Source organism: Macaca mulatta, chromosome 10 (genome assembly GCF_049350105.2).
Source record: "Macaca mulatta isolate MMU2019108-1 chromosome 10, T2T-MMU8v2.0, whole genome shotgun sequence".
NCBI lineage: Eukaryota > Metazoa > Chordata > Mammalia > Primates > Cercopithecidae > Macaca > Macaca mulatta.
In genome coordinates, this window is record NC_133415.1 from 11,499,913 (window position 1) to 11,517,314 (window position 17,402).

Consider the following 17,402-nt stretch of genomic DNA (forward strand, 5'->3'; position numbering starts at 1 on the left):
GCTGCCAACAGGAAATAAGAATCATGACGCATGGTTTTCTGCACATGATGGGCTCTTTCCCCCTTGCTTGTGCCCACAGCACCGTGGGCACCGTGGACATCCTACCTGTTCTTGCCTTTTGCTCCTTTCCTTCCCCAGCTCCCATATGCTTGCTGGCTTCCATGGCAGGCCCTAGCCCTTCCAGTACGTGGACATCTGCTCCTAAAGCTGCTTTTCAGTGACTGCAGGCAATGCCCTAACTTCTAGCCATTTTTCTAGATGAAAACTTGTTTCCCGCTGGCTGTCGCTGCCAAAGTGCTCTAGGACAGTCCAGATAACCAGATTCTAGCCCTTCCTGCGACTCAATGGGTGACTTTGGACAAATTTCCTCACCTTGGGCCCTCCTTTCTATGCTAGCTTTTGAAAGGAAGCACACAGAGAGGGCTATCCTTGAGCAGCCAGAGGCCTGCAGGCCCAGTGCCACCTAGTCTGGACCACCCAGGAGATGAAGACCAGGCACTTAAGACACAGGAGGAAAGGAGAAGCCTTCCTAGAGGAAAGGATTAGATCTGGAAGGACTTTTGATAAACCCAGTCCTTGAGAAATTAAATCACAGCAGTACCCCATTTGGCATATATGGTGTTAGAAGTCAGGAATGAGACCGAAAGGATCATGACCGATTCTAGAACCTGCATGACACCTCCTGTTTATTCGCCTGGCTCATTCTCTGTACTGAATGGCAGTCTTCAATCCTTTAACAAATAGGTATTAAGCATATATCGTGGTTGCAAAGCTGAGCCAGGCAGTGAGGCACCAGTGCTTATAGAGCACGCTCTCCAGGCTCAGGAACCCCAAGGACAGATGGGTACCTATCGTGCCAGGTAGCAGCACATGGCATCTAGAAGCAGGGCTTTCCTCAGTCCCTGGCTGGGAGGGCAGAAGCTGCAAGGGGAAGGGCGAGAAGTCCAGGCCTGCCTAACTGTGCAAGGTCTCTGGGCTGATCTCCCGGTTACTTAGCCCCAGAACATCCTCATGGCTGTGCCTGCCCTTCTTGCCCTTCTCCTCACTCAACCTTGGGCTGGCTCCGCTCACTGAGCTGGGGTCACCTCTTCTGCAGCAAACCTCCTGCCCCTGGAACAGCAGTGCAGATGATCAGCAGCAGCCACTGGGTCCTTCGGGCAGGGAGGCAGGAGTGTGGCGCACCGCCAGATGAGAAATTGCATCCCTAGTGCATGGCAGGGCTAATTAGCTGCTAAGGGGGCTTTGTCAATGTTCACTGAGAATGTGGTCATGACAGTCAGGTAGCGATTCCCACCTGGCCTGACTTGAGCGTGGAAGGCTCTCTGCTGTCAGCACTGGCTGCTTTTGGAGGTGGGTCCACCGCTGGGCACACTCAGGTATGTGCAGTCGTACTGTCTGTGCAGGAAGTAGCTGAAGGAAGAGGGACAGACTGGCAGGAAACCTGACAGGGAGCTGAGTGGAGTGAGGCAGATGTGTGTACATAAAGACACCGTCAGGAGGAATATAAGGTGGTAAAGAACTAAGCAAGATAACCAGAACAGAAAGGAAAGATGCTACTGCGTCTCCCAGGAAGCAGCGTCTCAGGCAAGTCAGCCAACCTCTCTAGGCCAGAGTGCTGTATCCAAGGTACCCAGGGCAGAGTGTGCATGAAACACTTCAGAGAAACGGCCTGTGCAGGCCGCCAGGCCAGGACCGCAAAGAAAAGAGCCAGTGCTCTCAACGGGAGCACTTTTACCCCCCTCCCCAGAGGACATGTGGTAACATCTAGAGACATTTTTGGTGCTCTCATCTGAAGGGGTGCTAGCGGCATTTAGTAGGTGGAAGCCAGGGATGTTGCTAAACGTACTATAATGCACAGGGCAGCCCCGTAACCAAGAGAGAATTCTGCGGCTCCAAAGCATCACCATTGCCGAGACCCTGAGCTCAAGGAACAGGCTCAGACCTGCATTCTCTGTGATGTGGGATCTGGGGAGAGCTGTGTACCTCCTTATCTGAAAGATGGGGATAATGAACCTTAGCCACGCTGGGTGTAGTGGCTCATGCCTATAATCCCAGCAGTTTGGGAGGCCGAGGCAGGCAGATCACCTGAGGCTGGGAGTTCGAGATCAGCCTGACCAACATAGTGAAACCCTGTCTCTACTAAAAATACAAAAATTAGCCAGGCGTGGTGGTGCATGCCTGTAAGCTCAGCTACTCGGCAGGCTGAGGCCGGAGAATCACTTGAACCCGGGAGGTGGAGGTTGCAGTGAGCCGAGATGGCACCACCGCATTTGATCGACCGAGCAAGACACTGTCTCAAAACAAAACAAAACAAAATTACCTGTGCCTCTCATCATACAACTTTATGAGGCCCACTCCCCCAATACACGGTAAAACTGCTAACTTTCTAAAGGGCTCTTTCTTCAGCTTTTCTTAGTATGAAACCTTCATGTTACTAAAGCATCCAGCACGGTGACTGGCATATAGCAAGTGCTCAACAAATATGAAAAAGAGAAAAGCAATACAGTAGTTTAAAAAAAAAAAATAGCCCACTTCCCCTCTTTGGCCAGTTTCTTCCGTATCTCTGGGTCTCATTTTTTGCCTAGCCTTTCTATAAAGTTCTACCCAGACAGATCGTAGTGATGTTAACAGAGGCTATCTTGAAAGCCCTCGAGGGATTAGAGATAGGATTAACCATACCCTAAGGACAGGTAGCTAAGGAGATGGGAAGTTTTGCCAAATCACAAGGGGCAGGCTCCCAGACCCATCCAGGAGTCCTGTGCTTCCTGCCCTTATGGGGCAGAAGCAAGTGTGGCAGCCACACCAGGGGCTCAGCTCACTGGGAGGTGAGGCTTCCCAAAGAGCTGCACCAGCTGTGAACACTTACCCTACAGAAGCTGACTCAGAAAGTGAGACAGCAGCTTGGTGGTGGTGTGCAGTGGTGGGCAGTGAAGCCAGACCCCAGCCCAGAGAGTGCTGCTTTATCCTGTTCCTCCTAGAGCCCTTCCAATGTAACCAGCCTTGCGGAAGCTGCTGTACAGGGACCAAGGGCATGATCCACCCTTGAACTTGCCATCCAACTGGGAGGGCCAGATGTCCCCTGGGAGGGCCAGATGTCCCCTTGAGATCTGATGAGTAAGAGACTACCTCACAAAGTATGCGCAAGTGCTGGAACAGAGGGCAGGCGTACTCACAGCCGACAAGCCAAGAGGCAGAACAGAGTGGGCCGGTGCCTAGGCAGACAGGCAAACATGAAGAGCTGCATTTTGTGAGTTCAAGATCCTTGCCATCTCGGACTTCAGTTTCTGTCTCAAGCCTTTTGAAGCCGGTGGGGCCAGACACCATCTTGTCCACACTGCTATAAGGACGAGGACATGGGCCAGCAGGGAGAGGCACCCTGCCTGGGCACTCCTGCCTTGTGGCTGGCCCTCTTCCCACTATGCCAACTTGTTTCCTCTCTAACATATGGTCTCCCCATCATTTCTACCAAGAAAGTGTGAAAAACCCCATCTTGGCACATGGAGAAACTGAGGCAGAAAGGAAGGCCTGGCTTAAGGCTGCAGTGACTTGGAGATTCCAATCAGGGATCCTTGCAGATTAGATGTCAGGGCAGGGGAGGGACCTGGGTGTGCTTTGGGTCTAGAGGGGGTAAAGGGACAAAGCAGGGCCTGCTCTTCTGGTAAGGGAGGCACAGATGCCCTTGGCTAACTTGCTTGGAGGCCGGTCCCTTCCCCAGGCCACCTTCCTCATCCCCCGAGGCACCCACCCTCCACACCAGAGAGTGATCTCTTTGTCCCATTGCAATTTACACATCTCATGTCCCATACCTTCAAGGTGTCCCCCTCGAGCTGAGGTGTAACACCCCCACACCCCACCTCCCCCCTCCCTTCCCTCCCCTCCAGAATGAGTTCATGCCACACTGCCTGGCCTTGGTACCTAAGGAAGCACTTCCCAGAAGCATTTCATCTTCATAAAAGCTCAGGGAGGTGGGCCAGAGCCCCTTCTCCACACGCCCTAGAAGCCAGCCTTGGGATTAACAGAGAAGACCCTGGGGACAGGCTCACCCTTCTTTTCCCTTCCCCTCCCCACTGCCAGAGAGATCGGTCTCCTCAATGGCCGCCACATGTAGTCCCTACTTCCTGCTTCCTCAGAAGCAATGCCTGGCTCTCACAGCCCAGCCAGAGCAGCCCCTTTTCTGGCTCTCACATCAGCTGCTTTGCAGACATCTGTACCTCTCCCCCAGGTGCTGGTAGTGTCCTAGGGTTTTTTAGACAGAAAGAAAGAGGATGAGAGTTTGGTTCAGAGGTCACTGCCGCATGGCTCTTTCACAGGGCTTGGATCCCCCATCGCCCTGCCCGCAGGGCCGGCTCACAGAGTCTGCGGCTTGGCAATTTCTCCCAGGTCCATTCACAAACTCTCCTCGGCCCTCTCCAGTCACCCAAGTGGGGAGGGCAGAGTGGAATTGCTTACTGGGTCTCCCGGCCCAGCCTCATGGCAATTAGGCTGACCTGCTCTGGCGAGGCACAGGCTCCTAAACATGGCCTGACTCTCACAGGAGGCGAAGGCCTGTCTTTGGCCAAAGTGTAACCTGGAAGCCCTGGTTGGTGAAGGGGTCCGAGGACCCCGTTAGAGTTGGGGGAAAAAAGGCAAATGCTCCTGTCCTCAGGGCCCAGCCTCCCATACCCCCAATCCCCTCTCAGCCAAGCCCCCTCCCTGCCTTGGCTGTAAACCAAAGTTTACCGACTGAGGGAAGGAACAGTCCCAGGTAAAGGCACTGTAAGGACCCCCACATAGGTCTGCAGCAGGCAGCAGCCAAGGAGGCCGGGACCACTCACGCTGAGACTGCCAGGACGGCACCGGCAGGGAAAGAGACCTCAGTATGAGTGCTCTCAGAACAGCAGCATCAAATTCTGCCCCTCGCTGGGGGAGGCCGTGGGATCTTCCCCTCATTCAAGTCTAGTTCAGGAGCCTGCAGGGCCAGGGCCAGGAAGACCCCTGCAGCCAGTGCCCCTGCAGTTCCCGCTGCACCTTACACCTGGAGGTCGGCGGCTAGAGCAAGACTGGAACTTGGGATCCCAGGCTCAGGGTCCCGCCCTCTTCCCTTTTATTCCACCAATCTCTTGGGTGGGGAGCAGTGGGGGGAACCAGAAGCACCAGGAAGCCTGGGAAAGGAGAAGCCACTGCGGCTGCCCCAGATACCCCATCCCATTAAGGTTTAAAGAATGGCCCTCACCCCATCTGGCGACCAGCGGAGGGGGCGGGGCACAAAGGCGAGCAGACACTGGTCAAGCTTCCACTTCATGTAAACAAGGAGGCCGTGGCACTGACCCCTGCCCAGCCACCGACAGTCTGGTGGAGGCGTGTAACTGAGATGCTTCGGACCCTCTCATTTGGGATCCAGGGTCCCTGAGACCAGGACAGAGGCTGCAAGGCAGGAGGCCAGTTGGAGTCTGATGTGCAAACTGGTGCAGTGTGCGACCTGAGCTCTCCACGACACAGGACAGGGCAGGCGAACATCCACACGTCCTGCCCACCACCATCCCGCAGCTCAGGAAATCACGCAGTTGCTGGGCTTGGCAGAACTGGGACTTGTTTTACCTGCAAAGGCAAAGGACAGAGGTGGGGAAGGATGTATGTGAAACACTTGGTGGATTCAGCTTCAGTCCCTGCCCTGTGTGCTGTCTACATCTCCAGTTGAGGGGCTGGGGTCACTGTCTCCTTCCCAAGCTGCTGATTTGGAAAGCAAGTCAGTAGAGGGCACCTGGGAAAGCAGAAGGGAAGACTCTGCTTGTCCCAGCAGCCTCGGCAGGAGCCCCACTGGGTGGGACATCAAGGTGACCACCATCTCCTGACCGAAGAGGGGTGGGGGAAGGATCCAGTCCGCAGAATCAATGACGACAGCCATCAACTCCAAGTCTTGGCTGCTGTGTGTAAGGATGAGCCATTCTTTGGTTTCTTTACTTTTCTAATAAACTTGCCTTCACACACACATACACAAAAGTCTCGCCAAGAGGCCGCTCACTACCAGCTAATACATGGCAGCTCCACAGCCTGCAAAGTAAGACTGTGGTCCTTCTCTCCGGTTCCCCTCCCCGGCTGCCCCATTCCACCGCTGAGGTGTCCACAGCTCCCAGAGCCAGCCAGCAACAGCGACGGAACCTGGCCTTCCCAGCCCAGTTCCAACTCCTCCTGCCACAGGCCTCCTAGGCTGGAAGAAGGACAGCTGGCGCCTCAGGAAGGGCTGGCGCTGGCCAAGAGGTGCCACATGGGGTGGATCACACTGCTTAGGGCGCGGCTTTGAGGGGAGGATGGAGAGGAACGCGCTGCCTGTAGGGAGGGAAGGGGGAGAGAAAGCTGCCCCCCTTCCAGCCAGAGAAGCTGATTTCTCCTCTTCCCTAGGCCTCTACCATTCCTTCCCACTCCCTTTACAGTCCTGAGATGAGGCCTGCGGTTCCTTTGGCTGGATTCCTGCTCTCGGACCTCTGGAGGGAGTGTGGGGGAGTAGCAAGGCAGGCCTGACACCTGTGGGCCTGCGAGGTGTCAGGCGTTGAAGCGGGGAGCCTGTGTCCACAGAGCGCCGGCTGCCTTTCCGCAGGTGGAAGGCACTCGTGTTATTTCCTGCCAGTTCCCCCCACACAGCAAGGGCTGCCTCCCTGGTGCTCACACAACCTTCCAGTATCACTTCAGCTGTGAATTTAATTAAGGCCACGTCTGCCTCCTTTCCTGGGCCATGAGCACGACCCACCGAACAGAGTCCAACTTGGAGCCCTCCCCTGCCACACAGGCTGCTGCTCCTGCCCACTGCACTGTGACCCACGGCCTCGGGCCTCATCCATCCAGGCAGACTGAACGAGCTCTTCGGGACTGACCACAAATCCAGCTTCACCCTCATTAAGGGTGTTCCCCCACCCTTGGGCAGGAGGCTGTACCCAAAGAGCTCCAGGGCCAAGGCGCTGGGGGTCACCTTCCGCGGTGATGCCGAGCGCGTCTGGGTGGCTCTGCTAGCGGGATGAAACGCGGCCGTCCTAGACTCACTCGCTGCTGCAACGGATACAACCATCCCCACTTCCCCTCCTTAGCTGGTTTCATTTGCGTGGCCCACTAAGCAGATGTCAGTTCCTCCCCAGAGGCAGCAGCATTTTGGAGGCAGGTAAGCGAATCAACCTCTGGATCGTGAAACAGGGGAGGTGGTATAGCTGGACATGGAATGGCGGGTGGTGGAGGGGGTAGCTGCTTCCCAAGCCTGCACACCGCCCGGCTGGCTGCCTCCAGGAGAAGCCTGGGTAAGGCAGGGGCAGGGCCCGTCTTCACCAGCACCGTGCTCCCCACTTTTTTGTAAGGCAGGGTGAAAGCCTGGAGAGAGCACCTAGACTCAGAATTCATTTCCTAGCCACGGACAGGACAGAGAAACTGGCTTGGCTTGAGGACAAACTGTGTGTCCCCTGTCATTCCCTGAGTGCTCACGTATTGTGAGCTGACCACGTGTGGGGAGTCAGCACTGCTCAGGTGAACAGGGAAGGTGTATAAATGGCCAGAATAGTCTTTTTTACAAAGTATGCGAGGCCTGGGAGCTTCAGAAGTGACACCAAGGTGGAGGTGAAAATGGGTGCAGGGTGGAAGGAGGGGCGGCTCAGCAGAGTGAAGCCGTGTGACGTAAGCATGGGGTGAGGGTGGCAGCCTGGGGCACTAGGGACCTGCAGTCAGTCTGGTTTGCTGCCAGGTAAGGCAGTGCAGGCGAGAGGGAGGCAGAGGTCACCCACACGGAAGCCATGACAAGGACAATGACGTGCAAGCTTCATGCACAGGCTCCAGGGCTTCGCATTCCCTGTATCGGGAAGAGTCTTCCCTCGGTTGTCCACAGGGCCCTCCTCCCTCCATTCAAGTCTTGTTCTGAGGCTCCTTGGTTAGGGCAGCCTTCCCTGACACCCTTCATAGAATGGCCATCCCCTCACAATCCTGGTCTCTGCCCAGGGTAACATGCTCCATAAAAGCAGGAACCATGTTCATTCTGTTCACAGCTGTGCCAGGAACTCACAGCAGGGCCTGGCACAGAGCAGACACTTTGTAGATACATATTTATTGAATAAAATGCATGAGACGGCAATGGCGAGCTACTTAGGGGTTTAGCGCAATCCTAGTAATAACAGTAATAACAGCAGCAGATGCACCAGATGCAGCAAGAGCAGGAGAGAGATCTGAGACCCGCAGCCCCAAGAGATGACACAGGAGAACCAGTCTCCCAGTCCAGAAGCCTGGCAGCCACGCTCTACAGAGCCAGACCACACTGCCAGCCAGCCAGGGGGCCATCCACACATAAATCCAGGGACCCCAGGAGAGTTCCGGAAAGAGACTGTCACTGCAGGTCACCTCAGAGAAACTGGGAAGCAAAGCACAGGTCCAGGGGCTCTGGGGCAGGAAAGGATCTGAGGCACTCTGGGAAGCAAGTTGCTGCTCTCATCTTCCTCTCAACCCCCACGACACCAGGGGAAAGGGTCGGTCCTCTATTTGGGGCTCTGGCTCTTCCAAACACTTTTTTTTGTTTTTTTGTTTTGAGACAGAGTCTTGCTCTGTCGCCCAGGCTGGGGTGCAGTGGTGTGATCTCTGCTCACTGCAACCTCCGCCTCTCAGGTTCAAGAGATTATCCTGTTTCAGCCTCCCGAGTAGCTGGGACTACAGGCAAGTGCCACCATGCCCGGCTAATTTTTGTATTGTTAGTAGAGACGGGATTTCACCATGTTAGCCAGGATGATCTCGATCTTCTGACCTGGTGATCTGCCCGTCTCGGCCTCCAAAAGTTCTGGGATTACAGGCGTGAGCCACCGCACCCGGCCCAAACAGTCTTTAAAGGTGCAGGGAAATGGTGCCGACCCGAGCCTTCTGGAGATGGCTATGACATCTGCAGAAGGCCGAGGAGGCAGGAGACCACACTGCCCTTTCCACCCTGGGCGGCCATGGACAGAGGGCCTGGCCTCTCCGAACCTTGGGGGTCTCACTGTGAGATGCTATCATCAGGCTGGATGGCAGTGAGGAGGACGCCAGCTCTGTGTGATGGCGTATGGCACCATGTCTCTCGCCACTTCAAAAGTGTTGGCCATTTCCCAGTCATCTCCCTGGGGGAACTGGGTGGGGTCTCAGGCACAGCACGGGGACCTCCTCCCCTAGGCTGGCAGCACTCCAAGGGCAGGGCCTCATCTGTGTCTCCTCAGTCGTTGTGGAGTCTGCTGGTCTGAGGACCCTCTACACTGGGGGAGCTACACTGGAAAATGAGGGCCCTAATTTAAAATGCAGAGTCCTAAGCCTCGCCCAGTGGTACAGACTCTATTTGCTGGATTTTATTTTTATCTTTAAAAATTTTATTATTATTATTTTGAGATGGAGTCTTGCTCTGTCACCCAGGCTGGAGTGCAGAGGCGCGATCTCAGCTCACTGCAGCCTCCGCCTCCTGGGTTCAAGCGATTCTCCTGCCTCAGCCTCCCAAGTAGCTGGGATTACAGGTTTGTGCCACCATGCCTGGCTAATTTTTGTATTTTTAGTAGAGACAGGGTTTCACCATGTTGGCCAGGCTGGTCTCGAACTCCTGACCTCAGGTGATCTACCTACCTTGGCCTCCCAAAGCGTGTTTGTTGCATTTTAAAATTCATATTACTTTTACTTTTTTTTGATACAGGGTCTCTCTGTCATCCAGACTGCAGTGCAGTGACTCAATCACAGCTGACTGCAGCCTCGACTTCCCGGGTTCAAGTGATCCTCCTGCCTCCACCTCCCAAGTAGCTGGGACTACAGGCACATGGCACTACCCCCAGTTAATTAAAAAAATTTTTTTATTTAAGAGACAGAGTGTTGCTATGTTGACCAGGCTGGTCTAGAACTTCTGGGCTCAAGTGATCTTCCCAGCTTGGCCTCCCAAAGCACTGGGATTACAGGCATGAGCCACCGCGCCTGGCCTCGTTGCATTTTTACCAAGGCTCTCCACTGAGGCTGCTCTGTGAGGTTGGGGGTCCCTGACCCAGGCAGCCTGTGTGGAGCTCGCGGAGGGCACAGAAGCTCCAGAAGACATGAGCACTCCCAGCAGGTGAGGGCGGGAAGATGCAGAAGGAAGAGGTGCCTAGCTTCTGCCACTAGAGGGCGCCATGAACCTTGAAACCGCTGGGCACCCATGGCCCCCAGCTGGATCCCCAGCCCCAAAGGAGGAAGCAACTTCCCTAAGGTTCTCCCAAAGGCCACACCTGGGTTTGCAAAAATTTGCATGCTGTTTGACAACTATATACTCCTTATCAAGCAATTTTACAGGCTGTCAGCTCTGAGCTTTTTCTATTTTTTCTCTTATGACAGAACCTGTCATCAACCCAGGTTCTCCCTTGACAAGAGGGCAACACAGACAGAAAGAACAGAGGCAGAATCTGAACTCCAGGGGACCTCGGAAACCCTCCCTGGTGCAACCCGTCCTCTTCTAGATGAGGACACAGCCCCAGGGAGGGGACAGATGTGTCCTGGGTACAGCGAGCAATGTGTCCTGAGCTGAGAGCCAGGTGGCAGCTGCTCTGGGAGGTTCTGAACGTTTACCAGGGGAAGGGGACACTTGCCCTGTGTGGGGGTCCAAAGGCAGGAGCTCAGGTTCTCACTGATTCCCACCGTGGGAGTCCCATGCTCTCCGGGCCCCACCTTCTCACACATGCAGTCCTGGCTGCTTAGCTGCTGCTGCCTGAGGGGAAACACTGAAGCAGCCCCACTTGGCCATGGTGTGGGAGGCTGGAGGCCATGAAAAAGGGCCTTTTAGGAGAGGAGCTCCTGGCCAGGCACAGTGGCTTGTGCCTGTAATCCCAGTGCTTTGGGAGGCCCGGAGGTAGGAGGATCACTTGAGGCCAGGAGACCAGCCTGGGCAACATGGTGAGACCCTGTTTATACAATTAAAAAAATTAGCCAGGCTTGGTGGCACACACCTGTGGTCCCAGCTACTCAGGAGGCTGAGGTGGGAGAATCGCTTGAACCTGGGAAGTTGAGGTTGCAGTGAGCTGTGATTGCACCACTGCACTCCAGCGAGACGTTGTCTTAAAAACAAACAAAAACAACAAAAGACAGGAGAGGAGCTGCTGCTTCTCCCCCAGGCCTTGGGAGGGAGAGGAAAGGTGTGTGAATTTCAGGGCTGCAGGTACTGGGGGCCCACCCAGGTGGGCAGAGGACTTGCCGGAGGAGGCTGTTCTGTGTTTGGACGAGGAACGGGGTGATGGTTCCAGGCTGTCCGTGCCCTTGCCCTCACTCTTCCCTCTCTCTCTCTATCCCAGCATCAGGTGCCCTGGAGAGGAGCTTCCCGAGGGCCCCGTCCGTGTCTGCAAGGCTGGTTCCTGGGCACCGTGTGCAGGCACCAAACAGCGGCAGCAGGGGCAGGGCCGCCGCGACCACCCGAGAGGTGAGAGCAGGGACATGGATGCGGAGGGACACGCAGAAGGCATTGGGAAGGGACAAGACAATGGGCTTTGAGTTTCCATGGAAACCACACCTCAGGGCGAGGGGCTGAAGGAAGAGAAAGCTTCCACTCCACTTCACTCAGGACTTGGGAAACAGCCCTTGCTGCTGTAGGGCTCGCCCCCTCCTTCCCGCTTCCCCCTCCTTCCCCTCTTCCCCCTCCCTCCCTTGCCAGGTGTTCACCATGGCAACCCTTCCTCCAAACCAGAGGTACTGAGCAGCAGCAGCAGCAGCAGCTGGCGTTAGGGGAGCCAGGGAGCCCAGGAGAAACAGTGACGGGGCCAGCCACCCCTCCCCTGACAGACCATGGCTGTGCCCAGGCCTGGTCTTGAATCCTGGCCTTACTACCACTTCCTGTGACCTGGGACCACTTCATTCACCTCTCCGAGCCACCTGCCACCTCTGTGCCTGAAGGGTGGTTGTGAGGGCAGAAGGGGAGAGAGAGCGCCTGTGCAGGACCTGGCAGGCCAGCAGCTCAGTCACCATCCCCAGGCCAAATGGAGGGAACGCCCTGGCGCTCCCACTGTGCCCACAGCCACAGAGGCGCCCAGGCCTGTTCGAACTCCAAGAAGCAAAGTTAGCCAACATTTCCTGAGCACAGACTGGGTGTGTCAGGCTCCAAAGCAGTGCTGGGGAATCAGCAGAGGGGATGACACTTGTGCTCCCTGCTCTCATGCCATCACAATCCAGTCAAAGCTGGTGTGCAGAAATGCAGGAGTCCGGGGAGCCCTTGGACTGGGCACACAAGACCTCAGGCCCTGTCACTGCCCACCTGGCCAGCCAGAGCCAAGTTCTCATCACTGGGCTCCACAGTGATGGACGGAGAAATCCCACCACGGAAAGTCCTCTGACTCAGGGATGCAGAAATGAGAAAGGCACCACCACCAGCCACCTGAAAGGCCACCCCGGAGACTGCTGCGGAGAGAGACATAAAGGCCAGGGCCTTTTGGGGATCCCAGAGAGATGCCCAGGAAGATGCTGCCATGGAACAATCCCACCCAGGGACAAGCAGCCAGGCAGACAGCACTCAGCAGAGGGACGTGGAGAAACCAAGTCAGACTGCCCATCACAGAGACAGGAAAGTGGGTCAGGGCACTGGCAGGGTACAGGGGAGGGCGGGGTGTGTCTGACCAGGTGAGATCCTGACAATAGGTGATCTGGCAAGGAAGCAGGTTTGCTAGAAAGAGCCCTCAACTCAGAACCAGGGTCTAGTCGCAGCCATGCACCCCACCATGCGGATCCCCCGTTTCTTTTCTTACAAAGGAGAAAGTTTCTCAGCTTATTTGATTTGTTGGGTTACCATGAGGGCTGATCTGAACGCCTTCTAGCAGTAGTAGCAGAAGCCCTCAGACCACTCCATGCCAAGCCTGGAATCCTTTTCTTCTTTCAGAAAAGAGGAAAATGAAACTCAGAGCTGCAGGACCTGCCCAAGGCCTCCAGGCAGCTAAAGGCTGAGGCCAGAATGGGAACCAAGGACCCCGGAACCCCAGAGCTCCTGCCCTCTGTGCCCACAGATGGAGTCTGCTCCTCTGCAGGTATGAGGCAGTGCTCCTGGGTAAGGGCCGATGTGGGGCCAGGGCCAGAGGCCTGTGGAGACACCAGGCCAGAGGGAAGAGGGCTCACCTGAGATGTCAGCACTGGAATTCTCGTTGGGCCTCTTCCCTGTCAGAAACTCCACTTCAGGGACAGTCTCAGTGGAGACGGAGCTGGCCATGCCGTTGGGCGCCGTGGGCCTCTTGGCTCGGCGACTGAAGAGCCTGCTGCTGAAGCGCCTGGCGGGGGCGGCCTCACCCCGGGCTGCTTCTCCCATGCCATTTTGGCTGGGTGCCTCTCGGGATTTGGGCTTTAGGTCTCTGTGCGTGTGAGAGACCATCTTGCCATCCTTCCGGCTCAGCTCTCCCAAGGGGATGGGCTCCACAGGGGGCAGCACCTGCTCCACCGTAACCAGGTCTCTCAGGAAGCTCTCCAGGCGCCGGGCCGACTCACCACCGCTGCCACCATCCTCCTGCCCCTCCGGGTTGCCGCCTGCCTCCCGCTGTTGCCGGGCAGCCCAGCGCATCATCTCCCCAGGTGGGTGGCGGCAGCCTGACACCAAGGCGTACTTGGGGTTGATGAGCTTTCGAGCCACAGTGGAGGAGTAGTGGAGGCCAATCCTGCCCGCCAGGCCCAGCTGCCGGTACAAGTCCACCTCCTCGGAGATGGCGTACAGCTCCCGGAACTCTGTGTCAAAGGGCTCCACGTTCTGCCCTGTCAGGAGCAGGAGGAGGTTCCTGTCCACGTAGGAGGAACTCCAGGTGAACCTGGGAACGTGGGGATAGAAAAGCAAGACGCATGTGCCCAGGCCTCTCTCTTGCCCTGCCCCTGCCCCCCCGCCCCCCGCCCCTCCGCTGTGGCCAGACCCTTGCCGCAGGTGGAAGGCTCCTTGTGGGCCACACTCTGGACTGGCCTCCCTCCACTCACCAGCAGACTCCCTTTCCCCAGAGTTTGGCCTCAAATGAAGCAAGCAGGCAGTAGGTGCAGGGAAAGAGCATGGGAAGTCAGGCCGGCATTCAAACCTGGTTTATATTCTCGTGTGCCTTGTAAGCTGGGGCTCCCAGGACATATGTTCACAGGGTTGTTGTGAGGCGCAAATGAAGTAACTCATATAAAACATTTAGCTCAGTCCCTGGCACAAACACACATTTAAAAAATAGTAACTGCAGCTGCCACTATTATGAATATTATTCTACTCTGTATTGGTTCTTTTCTGATTTTTTTAAGCACTTAGTGTCTGCAGAAACCCATACTCTGACCATGTGACAGGACTTACGCTGCTATTCATAGTTTCGTGTGCTCAGGTCTCTCTTCTCGTCACCCATATTTTAATTTACTTGGAGGGCAGATATTACACAGATACAGTCGCTTGTGTTCCTGGTAAATTATTTTAAAATCAGAATTCTGAGGCCAGGTGTGGTGGCTCACATCTGTAATCCCAGCACTTTGGGAAGCTGAGGTGGGTGGATCACTTAAGGTCAGAAGTTCGAGACCAGCCTGGCCAGGTAAAACCCTGTCTCTACTAAAAATACAAAATTTAGCTGGGCATGGTGGTAGGCGCCTGTAATCCCAGCTACTTGGGAGGCTGAGGCGGGAGAATCGCTTGAATCCGGGAGGCAGAAGTTGCTGTGAGCCGAGATCACACCACTGCAGTTCAGCCTGGGCCACAGAGCAAGACTCCATCTCACAAAAAAAAAAAAAAAAAAAAAAAAAATCTGGCGACATTCCCTGCACACCACATCTTCCCGTTTCTTTCCAGATCTGGTGCATCCCACTTCCTGCTTGTCCTATCTAATAACTAGCCTCAAAATGCAACTGGCTGCAAATGGACCATGAAAAGCAGGCAGTGCATAATGCCTAGGAAGAATTGACCCTCTTTCTAGAATAATCCATCAACCAGGAGGTTTGAGGGAAGGGACCGGGCAGAAAGCTGTCCTTTGCCATTGCGTCAGACGATACCAGTTACAACTCATGATGACGGAGGCTCCAGTCTGGCATCTTCCTGAACACCTACCTGGAATCAAGGCCTCCTTCTTGATTGGGCCCTTCTTTGACCCGGCCCAGCTCACCTGTAAGATCCAGTGGCCACTTTGTCACCATCCACCATCAGGAACCTTGATGACAGGGTCCCCTTGATCCTCCCCATGGGCATATAGAAGCCGACGCCTGTCACAGAGCGGACACGGATGTTCTGTTGGGAAGAGTAGAAGGCACCATCACCTGGGTTGGGCCAGCCTCTGTGCCTGGTCCTTGCTTCTGCAGAGGAAGAGCCCGCTTGTCTATGGACCCTGCCTGCAGGCTCCTGTCTTCACTAGACGCCCTGCTTCCTACAGCCTTCCATAGGGAACCCTCTTTGGTGAGCAGGAAGAAGTCCCCAAATCTTGCTTTAGGCATGGACAAGCCCAGGGTGGTTCCTGCCTGTTCTCAAAAGGCCCAGGAAGAGAACAACAGCCTTCACTTTGAAGTCAGTGATTCTGCAAGCTAAGCACCCCAGGACCAGGCCAGAGCTGCCTCCTTCAGTCTCAGCAGCCTAGGGATAAAATCGAAACTGGGCATATGATTCAGTAGTTAACAGTAAAGCCAAGGTTAAAGGCTTGACTTTCAACAGAAGGGAAGGTGTTGAGATCTTGAAGTTTACCTGAGCCCCCATCAGGGAAGAGGCAGGGGGGAGCCACAGGAGGGGCAGAGTTAGTCCCTGTCTCATCTCCTGACCACTTTCCACCCCAGTGGTGCAACTTACCCGAATCCGGAAGTCGGTGAGCTGCAGGTCCTGACACATCTCCAGGAAATACTTCACTCCCGCCTCGTCCAGAATGATGTACACTGGGACCCGGCGCTTACAGGCAACATCCACAATGTCTTGAAAGATATCACCATCAGTGAAGAGGTCCATGACCACAGCAATGACCTGGGTGGGGAAGGGCACTGGTGAGGCATGCAGTGTCTACACGCCCACAGAGGCAAGCCCTGCTCAGACGGGACCACCTCGCCCTGGGGTCACTTGTGGCCAAGAGCCAAAATCTCCACCTGTACCATTCCTGGGGCTTCACATCCCCCGACCTCTGAGCACATCTGAGCCCTGGAGATGGGGCCTGGGGGTGCAGGCCGTGTGCTTGTACTTCCTCCTGGACAAATCCCCACCTCCCCATCCTGGGGGTCTTCTAGCAGCCCTTAAAAAGCTGTATCGGGGCTGGGTGAGGTGGCTCATACCTGTAATCCCAGCACTTTGGGAGGCCAAGGCAGGTGGATCACCTGAGGTCAGGAGTTTGAGACTAGCCTGGCCAACATGGTGTAACCCTCTATCAAAAATACAAAAAATGGGCTGGGCATGGTGGCGGGCACCTGTAATCCCAGCTACTCAGGAGGCTGAGGCAGGAGAATTGCCTGAACCCGGAGGCGGAGGTTGCAGTGAGCCGAGATTGTGCCATTGCACTCCAGCCTGGGCAACAAGAGCGAAAAAAAAAAAATTACCCAGGCGTGGTGGCAGGCACCTGTAATCCCAGCTGCTGGGGAGGCTGAGGCAGGAGAATTGCTTGAACCTGGGAGGTGGAGGTTGCAGTGAGCCAAGATCGTGCCACTGCACTCCAGCCTGGGTGATAGAGTGAGACTCTGTCTCAAAAAAAATGAACTGAACTGAACTGAAATGAAATGAAATGAAATGAGCCATATCATGGGAGATCTAGGGGGCTGAGGAAAGTTGCTCCTGACTCCCTAGAAAAACAAGCAGGCACAAGGAGATGCCATTACTGAGATGCCAGGGGTGGGCTCATGTCTGTGAGCCACAGATCTGCTCTAACATCACTTTCTCAGCAGGCCTGGATGCGCCGATGGCCTTGTAGCTGTGTGAAGCTCTGTGCTTCCCCAGGCACAGATCCAGGCAGAGCTCCTGCTGGCTTGGATTTCCTTGGCCTTCAGGTGTCTATCCCATACCACCCCATCCTCAAATCAAAGTCACTGCTCAGGACCCTTCATTTACAAAAATCGGCCCTGAGTGTCCACCCTGGAGGCAAGGTTTATGCAGCCTGAGGCCGCTCCACCTTTCCAGCCACAGCTACTTCCAGCTGCCTACACAAACCATGCTCCACACTCCAGCTGAAGGTTTTCTTATTGGCCCGAACACCGTGCATGTGATGCTGAGGAAAAGGCCTCGGCTTTGGGGTCGGAGAGGTTTTAACTACGGATCCACCACTTCCTATTTGTGACCTTAGGCAAGTCACTTAACCTTAATGAGACTCTGTTTCCTCATCTGCAAAGTGAGGATACCTTGTATTTTACACTTTTGCCCTGAGGATTACGGATAACTTTGTAAGCAGCAAACACAACGTCTGGCAAGTCATAAGTCCTCAGTTAACGGTAACTGCTATACAGTCCAGGAAGTCGGCTTGCCTTCACAACTGAAAGGACGGACTCTTAAAGTCAGGAAGACT

General features: G+C 55.3%; 1 protein-coding gene and 1 long non-coding RNA gene across 2 annotated transcripts in view; one reads left to right on the forward strand and one right to left on the reverse strand.

Annotated features, from left to right (window-relative positions):
- Positions 1 to 2,321: 2,321 nt before the first annotated feature.
- The window catches only part of FAM83F (family with sequence similarity 83 member F), a 41,104-nt gene continuing 26,023 nt past the window's right edge, over positions 2,322 to 17,402 (reverse strand). The window contains exons 2-5 of the mRNA XM_001100816.5: positions 15,716 to 15,883; positions 15,045 to 15,166; positions 13,066 to 13,742; positions 2,322 to 5,577 (exon numbers count right to left, since the gene is read on the reverse strand). Coding sequence (XP_001100816.3) covers positions 5,528 to 5,577; positions 13,066 to 13,742; positions 15,045 to 15,166; positions 15,716 to 15,883 — 1,017 coding nt within the window. The 3' untranslated portion in view covers positions 2,322 to 5,527. The remainder of the gene's footprint in view (positions 5,578 to 13,065; positions 13,743 to 15,044; positions 15,167 to 15,715; positions 15,884 to 17,402) is intronic.
- LOC144331702 (uncharacterized) lies at positions 6,118 to 14,173 on the forward strand. Its single transcript, XR_013399071.1, has 2 exons — positions 6,118 to 7,129; positions 11,262 to 14,173. It is a non-coding gene; the product is annotated as an uncharacterized LOC144331702 (long non-coding RNA).